This window comes from Tupaia chinensis, unplaced genomic scaffold (assembly GCF_000334495.1).
Source record: "Tupaia chinensis unplaced genomic scaffold, TupChi_1.0 Scaffold000704_1, whole genome shotgun sequence".
In the NCBI taxonomy this organism is placed as follows: Eukaryota; Metazoa; Chordata; class Mammalia; order Scandentia; family Tupaiidae; genus Tupaia; species Tupaia belangeri.
The window spans coordinates 2,786,009-2,800,370 of NW_006160227.1; the positions used below are offsets into that span (position 1 = coordinate 2,786,009).

Here is a 14,362-nt window from a genome sequence, read left to right on the forward strand (position 1 = left end):
GCGTGTGCGTGCGTGCCCAAGATCCCGCGAGGAGAATGGAGGAGAAGGGATTGCGGCGTGACCATCCCCCCTGGGGGGTGACTTCTCGCTTTCTGTCTCTCTGTCTCTCTCTGTCTGGCGAGCGCACGCGCCCTATAGCAAAAACCTCTCCACAAAGAAAAAAAAAAAACTCTCTAAAAATAAAAAAGTAATGTTTTTTCTTTTTTCTATAAGATTTGAAAGATAAATGCAAAATAAAGATAAATAGGTAAAACAATCATTATAAACCTATGTTAATAACTATGCGTGTATGTATAAAGATACAACTTTTAAAATAAGTATTTAAACCTATGTTAATAACTAACTATGCGTGTATGTATAAAGATACAACTTTTAAAATAAGTATTTAATTTTATTTATTAATTCATTTCTTTTTTATTTGACCAGAGAGAGGCAGAGACAGAGAGGGAAAGTGAGAAAGCAAGCCACCAGGTCCAGGATTTGAACCGTGGTCTGCCATGTGGGAGTGCCCAGCACCTTAACCACCACGCCACCTGCTGGTCCCATGAAGATGTAATTTCCGATAACAACAACATAAAGGAAGAGGGATGGAACAGAGTTTTCTAGACTATCGAGGCTAGGCTATGAATTCAGACTAGTTTCTCAAACGTAATACCCAACTGTATTAGTTTCCTGTAATACGTGGCTTAAAGCAACAGAAACTTATTCTCTCAGAGCTCTGGAGGGTAAAAGCCCAAAAGCGAAGTGTTAACAGGGCCATGTAATGGAGGCTCTGAGGAAGAATTTCCCTTGCTCATCCCGGAGGTTGCCGGGCATCTTTGGCATTCCTTGGCTTAGAGGTGCACCATTCTAATCTCTGCCTCAGTCATCACATGGCCTTCATCCCTGTGTGTGTGTGTGTGTGTGTGTGTGTGTTTTCTCTTTTTGTAAGACACCAGCCATTGTATTAGAGCCCATCTTAATCCGGTCTGAATCCATTTAAGCTTAATTACACCTGCAAATACCCTATTTTCAAATTTGGGCATGTTCTGAGGTTCCAGGTAGACATAAATTTTGGGGAGACACTATTAAATCCATTTTACGAAGATAACCATTAAGAATGTAACTGAGGGACTAGCAGTTGCGTAATGGCTATGTCACTGGACTCCCATGTAGTTAACCGTGGTTTGAGTCCTGGATCCGGAGGCTTAAACTCACGTCAGGTGCGTGTGCGTGCGTGCCCAAGATCCCAAGAGGAGAATGGAGGAGAAGGGATTGTGGCGTGGTCATCCCCCGCAGGGGGTGATTTCTCGCTTTCTGTCTCCCTTTGTCTCTCTGGTGAGCACACTCGCCCTATAGCAAAAACCCCTCCCCCCAAAAAGAGTATAACTTAAAGGGGCTGGGAGGTGGCGTGGTGGTACAGGCACCAGACTCCCACACGGCTGACATGGTTCGAATCCTGGACCTGGTGGCTTGCTTTCTCGCTTTCCTTTTCTCTCTCTCCATTTCTCTCTGGTCAAATGAAAAAGTAATCATAACAAATTGAATTACATACATAAATAATTTTTTTAAAAAGAATCGAAAGTCTAAAAATAAACCATACATAATGGCTCATTGGAAGTCATGACGTATTTTTGCATAGAGAAAAACACGCACAAAAACAAACAAACAAAAAGCCATCCAGGCAACCTAATATATAGGCAATTGATTCTTTAAAATTATTTATTTAACTTTATTTATTCATTCATTCATTTTTAATTTGACTAGAGAGATACACAGAAAGAGAGAGAAAGAGAAGGTGAGAGAGCAAGCCACCAGGTCCAGGACTCGAACCGTGGTCAGTCATGTGGGAGCACCCAGCGCCTTAACCACCACGCCACCTGCTGTTCCCAAGCCAATTGATTTTTGACAAGGTACCAAGAAAGAAAGAATACTCCAGCCAACAAATGATACTGGGATGATTGGTCACATGCGAAAGAATAAAATGGAGCCTTTATCTTACGCCACATGCAAAAATGAACTCGAATATATCACAAAGCCCCTCATACGACAGCTATAACTGTAAAACTCTTAGAAGAGACGAGAAGGAGAAATCTTCAGGACCTTGGATGTGGCAATCGCTTCTCTGATATAAAACCAAAAGAGTGAGCAACCACAACAACAAATGGGACTTTCTCAAAATGTAAAACTCACCAATGGGGCCAGCAGGTGGCATGGTGATTAAAGGCACTGGATCCCACATGTCTGACCACAGTTCGAGTCCTGGGACTCGGAAACGTGCTTTCTCACCGCCCCCCCACCCTCTCTCACTGGTCGGATTAAAAAATAATAATACATGAAGATAAGTAAAATAATTCTTTAAAAAATTCATCAAGAGCGTGTAAAGACACTTTACAGTATGGGGGAAAAATTGCACATATGGTAAGGATGTGGTGTCCACAGCACACAAAGAACGCTTAGAACTTAATTGTTTTTTTCCTTGGAGAGGTTTTTGCTATAGGGCACGTGCGCTCGCCAGACAGACAGAGACAGAGAGACAGAAAGCAAGAAATCACCCCCCAGGGGGGATGGCCACGCTGCAATCCCTTCTCCTCCATTCTCCTCTTGGGATCTTGAGCACGCACGCACATGCACCCGGCGTGAGTTGTAAGCCACCGGGTCCGGGACTCGAACCATGGTCGACTATATGGGAGTCCAGTGACATAGCCATTACGCCAACTGCTGGTCCCACAACTTAATTTTTTTTAAGGCAATCTCAATTGAAACATGAGCAAAGGACTTAAATACACATTTCTGCGAAGAACATATACCAAAAAAAAGCACATGAAAAGATTTTTGACATCATGTGTCACTAGGCGAATCAAAATGAAAACTACCGAGAGATGCTGCTTACACCCACGGCTGAGCCACAGGGAACCAGGTGACTGTACACTGTAGTCCTGGGGTCCACCTTAGTAGATTAAATCTTCAGAAAGTCGGTCTCTAAAGTCTGTCTTTCCTTCCCTCACAATGAGTCCTAATCCCTAACTAACGGAAGTTAACGATAACCTTGCTGAGTATTTACATACAGGCTATGGAGACAGGAAGAGGAAAGACTCCACTAGCCCTTTCCAAATCACAGGTGACAAGCTTTGATTAGCTCAAGCAAAGTCACAGCTAGGCCCTCACTGCTTCTAAACCAGTTGTCCAGACTGAATCCACCTGGTTTCTGCTAATCAATGGCTTGTTAATCAATGGCTTACCTTTATGTGGTTTTTTTTTTTTTTTGGTTTAATTTTTGGAGAGGTTTTTGCTATCAGGCGCATGCGCTCACCAGAAAGACAGAGAGACAGAGAGACAGAAAGTGAGAAATCACCCTCCAGGGGGGAGGGCCACGCCACAATCCCTTCTCTTCCATTCTCCTCTCGGGATCTTGGGCACGCACACACACACGCGCCCGGTGTGAGTTTAAGCCACCGGGTCCGGGACTCAAACTGAGGTTGACTACATGGGAGTCCAGTGACATAGCCATTACGCTAACTGCTGGTCCCCCAGTGGCCCTTGCAGAGAACTGAAACGAGTCATCATCCTGTCTTACCTGCATGTCTGGAACAGAAACTGCCCCCAAGCCCCACTGCCCACTTCACCAACCCCATGCTGTTAGGTGTCCTTGTGACCCTGCCCAAAGACAATGACCCTTGTTTTTCTGCCCCAAGACAATGACGAACTGGCCCTTTGTTTCTAGAGGTACACTCACACCGACCCCTTCCCCTGTGAAGTTCTGTACTTCCTCCAGTACCGGAGACGGTTAGGGCCTGTGGTCTGCGCTCTACCTGCTACTGCCTCACTGAACAAATGCCTTTCCTTCTTAGTCACCTCCTACCTCTGTGTGAAGTGGTCGGTGGCGCGGTTCTGACTGCTGGTCCGCTCTGAATGGGCGTCCCTGCCCCTTCTGGCATCACACCCACTAGAATGGATAAAGGGAGTGAATACGGGGATGGCTCCGGAGTCTGAAGCCTACTGTGGCTTCATTTTTGGACGCCCTAAGGGCAGATGTGTCATTTTGACCTGTCACCTTGGCCCAGTCGTCTCTGGGAAAACACAGCACTGGGTTCAGCGGTCTATACGGAAGCTGGGAGGTGAAGGAAGCATTTTCCAAACATTTTCTGAACTCAGAAGGATCAAACACTTGCATGTGTGCTTTGGCTGTTTGCACACAGTAATACGACATTCCTCCTTGAAGATCACTGGCAGGTGGCGTGGTGGCTAAAGGCGCTGGATTTCCACATGGCCGACCACGGTTCAAGTCCCAGCCCTGTTGGGTTTCTTTCTCACTTTCTTTCTCTCTCTGGTCAAATTGAAAAATAATAAGAAATAAAGTTAAAATCAAATAATTCTCTCTAAAAAAATAAATCACTGGATACAGCTTCCAAATCTTATAATAAAAGGAAGCACGGTGATCAAGTGACTTGTGCAGGGTAATCAAGAAGACAGAGCCTAGGGACCAGCAGTTAGTGTAATGGCTACGTCGCTGGACTCCCATGTTAGTTGACCACAGTTTGAGTCCTGGACCCGGTGGCTTAAACTCACGCCGGGCGCGTGTGCGTGCGTGCCCAAGATCCCGAGAGGAGAATGGAGGAGAAGGGATTGTGGCGTGGCCATCCCCCCTGGGGGGTAATTTCTTGCTTTCTGTCTCTCTTTCTCTCTCTGTCTTTCTGGCGAGTGCACACGCCCTATAGCAAAAACCTCTCCAAAAAAAAAAAAAGAAGAAGAAAGAAAAAGAAAACAGAGCCTAGAGCCCTGGCTTCCTGAGGCTCCCAAGAAGGAGACACATTCATTGTCAGGATGGGGTCACCCTGGGGTCTGAGTCCAGCGTGTCAGGCACAGCAGACCCAAGGTGCGAGGCGGTCCCACCCAGGGGAGCCTTGGAATTCTGGAGCAGGTAAGGGAACGAAGATGCCAGGAGCCTGGGGTGCTGTGCGGATCACACACCAGCCCACTCCGTCTGGGCTCCTTGACAGAAACCTAATTCATAGACACAGCTTCTGGAGGAGCTTGGCTCTCGCTTGGGGAGATAATCCTGTTAAATGCAGCCCGGTGGGAAACAGGGGAAGGGGAGCCCCACAGCCCACAGGCTGCAGCGGCTGCTCTCAGAGGAGCTCACTGTGCTCAGCATCAGGGACACACTGGAGGCAGGGCTGAGCACAGAGTGATGAATGGGTTCATTTACGGTGGGAGAAACAATAAGACTTCTTTGACAGGGCACTTAAATTCTGAATTCCCAGCTCGGTCAAGGGGAGGCCAACTAAGCCAGGGGGCTGCTGGTGCTGGGCAGGCCTGGCTGGGCAGCTTGGCCCCCGAAGGTACGTGAGATAGCTCTGAGCACTGCCCTCTCTTCTCAAGGCAGGGGCTTCCGAGTGCCCAGCGACTTTTTCTTTTCCTTTTTTTTTTTTTAAGAATTATTTATTGAATTTTGTTATTATTATTTATTTTGTCATTTGACCAGAGAGAGAGAGAAAAGGAAAGCGAGAAAGCAAGCCACCAAGTCTGGGACTCGAACTGCAGTCGGCCATGTGGGAGTCTGGTGCCCTAACTACCACACCACCTGCCAGCCCTGAGTACCCAGTGATTTTATCGTTAAAAAGATTGTCTCAGGAACCAGCAGTTAGCGTAATGGCTATGTCGCTGGACTCCCACGTAGTCGACCGCGGTTCGCGTCCCAGACCCAGTGGCTTAAAACTCACACCGGGCACGTGTGCGTGCGTGCCCAAGATCCCGAGAGGAGAATGGAAGAGAAGAGATTGCGGCGTGACCATCCCCCCTGGGGGGTGATTTCTCGCTTTCTGTCTCTATGTCTCTCTCTGTCTGTCTGGCGAGTGCATGCGCCCTATAGCGAAAATCTCTCCAAAAAAATAAAAAAACAAAATAAAATAAATAAAAATAAAAAAATTAAAAAAAAAAAAAAGATTGTCACCAACCTGCTCTCTGTGGAGGAAACAATCATTAAAGGCATAAGAATGGTGATCAAGACCCATTCCTAATTTGAGGCAAGGAGGCCCTGGACCTAAGCCACCAATTCCCAGACACTGTGTAGGTCACGTCCTACTTTGGGTCTCAATGAAAGGACAGAAATGAATGCCTTTGTGCCTCCCTCCTTGACAGTCATGGAGCTTTGATTGAGACCTGGAACGAGTGCTTGGCCCTCTCTGGCCTCAGAGTCCTCGCTGCCAAATGGATCGGGCATCTGGGGCCTGGCCAGCTCTAGAGCATTGGAGGAGGGGGTAAGAAGATCTCTGAAAGGGACGCAGGGTCTAAGGTGACATCTCGCCCAGACGTCCTCCAAAAGGAGCCCTTTCTTCTACCTTCACCACCAAATGAAGACCCCTCTCTCGTTTTAACAAAACGCAGCGGGGCTAGAGTAGCACCCTCCAAGGTAGGAGCGGCCCATTCATTCTGTTACTCCACTGCACGCAGCACACGCCCGACGCGCAACTATGAATGAACGTAGCCGCTGGACTCAGCTCACTCGGAGGTGCTCACGGCCCTGGGCTTGCCTCCACAGAGATCTGTCTCTTCAAAGACTTCGCTTTCCAGGGCCGCAGGGGGCGTGGTGGCTGGGGACACTGGACTCCCACGTGGCCGACCATAGTGTGGAGTTCTGGACCTGGCAGCTTGCTTTTTCACTTTCTCTCTCTCTCTCACTGTCCCTCTAGGTTAAATTAAAATAAATAAATGAATTAAATTTTTAAAAATAAAACACTTCACTTTCCTAAATCTAGGGGTTTTTTTTAGAAGAATTTTTAAAATTTAATTTTATTTACTTATTCATTTATTTTAATTTGACCAGAGAAATACACACACACACACACACACACACACACACACATACAGAGGTGTGTGTGACCTGGGGACAGGAGGGTGAAGTCTAGGCAGAGGGTCTTTGGTGGTCATAATCCTTGAATAATTATTTTTTTTAGAGAAAGTGTTTTTGCTATAGAGCATGTGTACTCGCCAAAGAGACAGAGAGAGACAGAAAGTGAAAAATCAACCCCCAGGGCGGATGGCCATGCTGCAATCTCTTCTCCATTTTCCTCTCACGATTTTGGGCATATATGCACATGTGCCTGGCGCGAGTTTTCTCTGGCCAGGAGCCAGAAAATATAAGGGAATTCATGGAAATCTCAGCTAAAGAATGTAAAATATTCATAGTGACAAGGCTAACAGAGATGCAAGAGAAGAGAGCCAACAAACTCCAGAAGATGCAGGAGAAAAGAGACACTGAGTTCCAGGAGGTGACGAAGTTCTTGCACGATCTGAAAGAGGAAACACACACCATAAAAAGGAATCAAACGGAATTGTTAGAGATGAAGGCTGTAACACAGGAAATCAAAACTTCCCTTGAAAATATCAAAAGCAGGTTAGATCATGCAGACGATCAAATCTCAGATGTAGAAGATAGAACCTCTGAGCTAGAAAAAAATCACCAAAAAGACTGAGAAAATAACTTTAAAAAAAAATGAGAACAACATACGAGTAATACTAGATACCATTACACGCCCAACCATCCGGATCATTGGTATCCCAGAAGGTGAAAAAACTAATAAGGGCATAGATAATCTAGTCCATGAAATCCTAGAAGAAAACTTTCCAAACCTAGAGAGGCATTCAAAGATCCCAGACCCAAGAAATACAAAGGACCCCACAGAGAATCGACCCAAGAAGATCTTCCCCGAGGCACATCATAGCCAGATTGACCAAAACCACAGACAGAAACAAGATTCTGAAATTGGCAAGAGAGAAGTGTCAAGTTACTTTCAAAGGATATCCCATAAGGCTAATGTGGACCTCTCATCAGAAACAATGCAAGCAAGGAAAGAACGGTAAAATATATTCAAAGTGTTAAGTGAAAAACAATTTCAACCAAGAATATTATACCCAGCAAGATTTTCTTTCATATTGGAAAAAAGACAAATATCTCAGATAAACAAAACCTGAAAGAATTTTCCGACACCAGACCAGCTCCAAGAACTGCTGAAGGGAGCGCTATACCAGGAAAACTAAAGTTGGACACACAGAAATAAGAGTACAAGAAATAACCAAGAGAATGGCCAACCTAATGGTAGGGACAAGTCCGAAGTTGAATGTCAACTTTCAGAGTTTAAATGGAAAGATCAGACCACAGTGACACTGCAAATTCAATATAAGCGAGATTAATTACATGAGTCTAAACCAGTAAAACAGAATTTTTTGACTTTAGACTAAACCATATTGATTTTCTTTGATGCTTAGATTTCCTTATTTAAGGATTTTTTGTCTTCTCTTAAACTGTTGATAGGTTCATCTACCTATTTGAACTGAATCCCAACCTACCTACTATTTAAACTGAATCCTAATCCTTTTTCCTGGCTTTAAGTTTTAAGCAAATTTCTCTTAACAGTTTTTAAAATTTTGATCTAGTAAAACTAAAACTGTTTTCTTGACATTAAAAACGCATTAAAAATACCTATTAACACCTATTTAATGACTGTAGTAAGCTATATAGCCCCAGTGAGGTGCTACTTTATAGTACGTTCGGTTTACTCACTGAGGTTTATGCCTAAAGCCAGACATGCATTCATAAACATGTATATATCAGCTGTGCTTGCTATTGAAAGTCTTTAAATTAATTAAGATATTTTGCAAATCAATAAAATGTGGAAAAAAAAAAAACTCTATAAGAAACGAGAAATAGAAAATAATTTGTTGACAACATGTATGGTAATATCCTTGATGAGCCAACATACAGCGTATTCTGGATGGAAATTTCATTTTATATACTGTATCGATGTACCGTGGATGACTATAAATAAATAAATAAATAAATAAATAGTACATATTCCTGGAACAAGGGCTTGGAGCTTTCTTTTTTTTTTTTTTTTTTTTTTTTTTTTAGGGGTTATACGGTGTATAGGGCGTGTGCGCTCGCCAGACAGAGAGAGACAGAGAGACAGAAAGCGAGAAATCACTCCCCGGGGAGATGGCCACGCCGCAATCCCTTCTCCTCCATTCTCCTCTCAGGATCTTGGGCACACACGCACACGCGCCCAGCGTGAGTTGAAGCCACCGGGTCCGGGACTCGAACTGGGGTCGACTACGTGGGAGTCCAGCAACATAGCCATTACACTAAGTGCTGGTCCCGAGCTTTCATTGAATCCTCAAAGAGAAAATGTGTCGCCTTCTGCTGCTCACGCGCACTGAGTTGAGGACCCCACTGCCCTGTGCTCAGAGCACGGATGGACCTCAGCCACAGCAATCGGGGGACGTGGTATGGACAACCCAGGTGAGACTCTGACTCCGAGTGTGTGGACGGTAGAAGGGAGCAAGAACCACACGGCTTACCCAGAGAGCCAGCAGCAGAAAGAGGAAGAGTCACAGGTATTTGGGCCTTTCTGACCCTCCCCTCTAAGGCAGGGATGAACTGTCCGTCTTTTTAAAGTTTTTGCCATGGGGCATGTGCACTTCCCAGAGAGAGACAGAGAGAGGGAGTGAGAACTCACCCTCCCCCCCAGGGGATGGCCAGGCTGCAATCCCTTCTCCTCCATTCTCCTGGGACTTGGGCACATACGCACACACGCACACGCACACACACACACACACACTGGCATGGTGTTCAAGCTCCCATGTCCAGGACTCAAACTACAGAGACGGCCATGTGAGATCCAGCCACCTTCACTACCATGCCACCTACTGGCTCCTACTTAGGGCTTTCTACCCCTCCCCTCTAGGCCAGAGAGGAGCTGTCACGTCTTTAACCTCTTCTCAGCTGGGACCTCCCTACAGGAAGCTCTGTCTGAATTCCCCGCCTGCTCTCATGAGCGTCTCACAGGCAGTGGGCTTCGGTATGCTAGTGTCCATCCGAGCTGAACGGGAGGCTTAAACTCCAGTACTTATCGTCTGGTTGGCACAAACATTTTTTTTTCTTTTCTTTTCTTTTTTCTTTTTTTTTTAAGCTACAGGGCGCATGCGCTCGCCAGACAGAGAAAGACAGAGAGACAGAAAGCAAGAAATCACCCCCCAGGGGGGATGGTCACACCACAATCCCTTCTCCTCCATTCTCCTCTCGGGATCTTGGGCACACACGCACACGTGCCCAGCGTGAGTTTAAGCCACCAGGTCCAGGATGCGAACCTTGGTCGACTACATGGGAGTCCAGTGACATAGCCATTACACTAACTGCTGGTCCCAACAAACATTTTTTTAATGGCTAGAGGGTGTGTGCACTCCCCAGAGAGACAGAGAGAGGTGGGGGAGAGGAAGAAGCACGTCCACTCTGGCGTGGTCATGTCACAATCTCTTCCCCATTCCCCCATCCTATCAGGATCTGGGGCACACACATGCCCCTGGCATAATTTTTTCTTCCTTTTTTCTTTTTAAAGAATTATTTAACTTTATTTATTTATTTTACTTTGACCAGAGAAGAACAGAGTGAGTGAGAGAGAGGGAGAGGGGAAGCGAGAAAGCGATCCGCCAGGTCTAGGACTTGAACCGCATTCAGCCATGTGGGAGTCCAGCACCCTTAACCACCATGCCCCCTGCTGGCCCCCAACCTCTGGCATGGTTTTCAAACCACTGGGGGCTGGGATTTGAACCAAAGCTGGCCATGTAAGATCTGGCTCCCTTAACGACTAGGCCACGGGGCCGGCTCTTAATACCCAGGAGGACTCACACCCAAGCTTCTCTGACCGTCTACAAAGCGCGAGCGAAGCCCTTGGCTGTCTCAAGCTCCAGACTTCTCTGGGGCCGGGTTGCTGGGGAGAAGGGCGGCGCCCAGTGGAAGGATACTACACGAAGGAGGACCCGTCATCGAAGGTGTAGTGCAACTTGATGGCCTTCTTGGGCACCTTGGACTCTTGAGAGTGCCGGGGGTACTGCGAGCGGTGGAGGAACGGAGGGTGGGCCGTGGGGGTGGGGGCCTGAGCACCCACAGCCTGATAGTGATGGGTATTGGGCGTGTGCGAGTCCCCTTTGGAGGCCGACGCCGGATGGATGGGGATCTTTGTCCTGTAGTTGCGTAAGACCATGGGGTAGGAGACGTTCCTCCCTTTCCACGAGGTCCTTTCGGCTTCTCTGCAGGGAAGGAGATCAACGGGTGTTCTAGCCACGTGGCTCTGGCCCACCAGGGAGGCCCCCTGTACGCCCTCCCCAGCACCCAGGACTCGCGCCTTCCCTCTCCCAGAAGCCCACACCTCTATCCCAGCCCCCCCTCCCCCCCGTCCCTAACATCTGGAAGACTCGTGAAGGAACCTCAGAGACCAGCCCTTGCCTGACCTCTTCAGTGTGGACGTGAACACTCTGGAGTGTGACTGTGTGTGTTGGGGGTGTGAGGGGAGGCTGTGTGCAGGAGAAGGGGGCCTGCCCTCCCTCCCGACCCCCCAACCCCTGTCCCCCTGTCCTGAGGTTGCAGGGAAGAGGCTTCCTTCCAGCATGTCACCGCAGGGAGGCAGAGGGGCTGCGCTCTGCCCCGGTCTGGCTCAGCGATGACCCGGGCTACGGCTCAGATACCAGAAGTGAGTAGGTTTCAGTCCTTCGTGGCCCACCATCGGGGCCTCCGAGAAATGCCGAGTGACTTCTCAGGTAGCCTCTTGGGGTCTCCAACACCATAAATACGGGTCATCCTCACTCGTAAGCATGTTTTTCCTTTGCTTTGCTTTGCTTTGCTTTGTTTGGGAGTGTTTTGTTTGGGAGAGCTTTTTATTTTGGTTTTCGTAGGGGGCCACCTTGCAATTCACGTTAAGGCAAAGGCTGCAAGGCCTCGCTGGGAGGGAGGGGGTAAGGCAGCAGCAGAGACGGGGCACTGGGAACTGGGCAGTGGGTAGGGCGCGGGCCGGCAGAGCTGCTGCCTGAGCTCAGGTGAGTCCTGATCTACCCATGCGCCCCAGCTGCCCGTCTCCTCTTGGAACGTGGGCATCAGTCCCCTCTCCTGGTACGGGGCAGTGAATCGGGGCGAGGATGGTGCGTGGGGAACAGGACGCCCCTGTGGCTGCTGCCTGCCTCCCCGCCCGGCTCCCCGCCAGTGCCTGCACACACACGCAGGCCCCGGGGAGAACACCTGTCACCCTGACGCAGCGCTCACATGCAGCGGCACAACTCCTGCAGCTTCTCCCGGGCCTCGGGGCAGGGGTCGCTGAGCTCTACGCTGGTCGAGGTGGAGGTGCCCGGTCTCCGCAGGGGTGAGGCCGTGCTCATGTCTTCTACCATTTTCATTTTGCCTGCAGCTAGGAGCGACAACGTTGGCAGAGGGTCAGAAGCCAGTTTTTTGGGACCAGCAGATGGTGTAATGGTTACATCACTGGACTCCCACATGATTGACCATGGTTCAAGTCCTGGGCCTGGCGCTTGCTTTCTCATTTTCCCTCTCTCTTTATGTATTTAATTTTGACTCGAGAGGGACAGCGAGAGAGGGAAAGTGAGAAAGCAAGCCGCCAGGTCTGGGACTCAAACCACAGTCAGCTATGTGGGAATCCAGTGCTCTTAACCACCACGCCACCTGCTGGCCCCTCAAATAATTCTTAAAAAAAAAAATTCACGCTGGGTGGGTGTGTGTGCGTGCCCAAGATCCCAAGAAGAGATGAGAGGAGAAGGGACTGCAGCGTGGCCATCCCCCTACTGGGGCGTGATTTCTCACTTTCTGCCTCTCTGTCTCTCTCTGTCTCTCTGGCAAGTGCATGCGCCCTATAGCAAAAATCTCTCTTGGAAAAAAAAAGAAAATGACTTTTCAAGACCCGGTGTTCAGCCAGGACAAGGGAGCTGGGGGTCATTTATCCAGAGACAGGAATCCCTGGCCGGTCACCCAGTCACTTCCAAAGCAAGCATCGCTGTGTGAATCCACCGCAAGGCACGTGCTGGAGACCGACTTACACACGTGCGCCTGGACCTGCCGTGTGCCACAGCTGCGGCCTGTTTCCGGCAGGGCTCCCTTGACCCTCAAGGGAGTCCCTTTTGATACTCCTGATTAAAGACACAGTCTCGTTCTCGCCTCCAGCGGCCTCAGCACCTGTTGGATGCCGGCGGGGCTGGGGCCTTTGGCAGGGAGCAGCAGGTTCCACTGGAGGCCCGCAGTGATCTGTCCCGGCTGGGCTTCCACTCACGGCTGATCCCCACAGCCAGTGCCACAGGTGACGGAGGTGACTGCACCGAGTCCCGCTCGGTGGCTGGGGAGCCCTGCAGCCCTGCTCTCGGCCTCTCCCAGCGGAGCCTCCGCAGGTACAGCCTTGGTGCCAAGATGAAGGCTGGGTTTGGGTGGAGGACATCCCTGGGCTCTGGCTGGGCTCCGAGGGCCTCAGAGTGAACCGTTCTCCCTGACCTTCAGCCTTGGCCTTCTGTCTCTGTTATCTGCTACCAGGAGCGTCCCGGTCCTTCTCCTTCTCCCCTGCCTTTAGCGGACAGAGACTGGACTCTGAGCTCAGACCAGGGCCTGAGGCCCAGCCACGCGCTGGCTGGCCACCCAGTACCCACGGCCTGAACGTCCTGTCTGGCCCACCCCGGGGAGCCTTGGAGAACAGACTCTTGCTCCCACCAGGAACTGCTAACACACTTCTCTCAGTTCTCTCGAACTCTGGAGCACCTTCCAGGAAGAGCCGCTGTCCCCTTAGGGGCTGGGCCCCCTTCCTGGTGCAGCTGCTCCCCGTGTGCCCGAGCCCAGAGCTGCCAGCTAGCGTGGTGTGACGGCACGTGTGTGTGGGAGACAGTGGAGGCCGCAACACCACGTGACGTCAAACCAGAATGGCAGCGTACTGAGGGCTCCGGCTCGGGCTGGGACGCGTTAGAGGGAAAGGACACCTCGCGTAGTGACGTGGGAACCGTGGCATAAACCGGGACGTCCTGAGGCAGGCTGGCACAGCCGACGCTTTGCGCGTAAACTGTCAGGGAGGTTTTGTTGTTGCTGGTTTTGGGTGTTTTTGTTTTGAGAGGATCAGGTGAGGTTAATCAAATCCCCAGCATGCATGTGTGAGGCAGATTCTTAAACAATAGAACAGGTGGGAGACCAGCAGATGGCGTCGCAGTTAAGGCACTGGACACTCCCATATGGCCGACCACAGTTCAGGTCCCGGACCTGGTGGCTTTCTCTCTCACTTTCCCTCTCTCTCTCTGTCTCTCTCTGGTCAAATTAATAATAGTAATAATAATGATGATGATAATAAATGAATGGATAAACACAATTAAATAATTATTTTAAAACAAACAAACAAAAACAATAGAACAGAGGCCAGCTCCATGGAGCAGAGGTAACACACTGCTCAAGACATGCCAATCCAGGGACCAGCAGTTAGCGTAATGGCTATATTGCTGGACTCCCACGTAGTCGACCACAGTTTGAGTCCCGGACCCAGTGGCTTAAACTCACGCCAGGCGCGTGTGCGTGCGT

At 49.2% G+C, this 14,362-nt stretch overlaps 1 protein-coding gene across 1 annotated transcript in view; it reads right to left on the reverse strand.

Annotated features, from left to right (window-relative positions):
- FAM194C (family with sequence similarity 149 member C) overlaps nucleotides 1–14,362 on the reverse strand; it is a 105,061-nt gene that overhangs the window by 65,046 nt on the left and 25,653 nt on the right. Inside the window, exons 7-8 of the mRNA XM_006160679.2 lie at nucleotides 12,071–12,212; nucleotides 10,780–11,064 (exon numbers count right to left, since the gene is read on the reverse strand). Of these exons, the coding sequence (XP_006160741.1) occupies nucleotides 10,780–11,064; nucleotides 12,071–12,212 (427 nt within the window). The remainder of the gene's footprint in view (nucleotides 1–10,779; nucleotides 11,065–12,070; nucleotides 12,213–14,362) is intronic.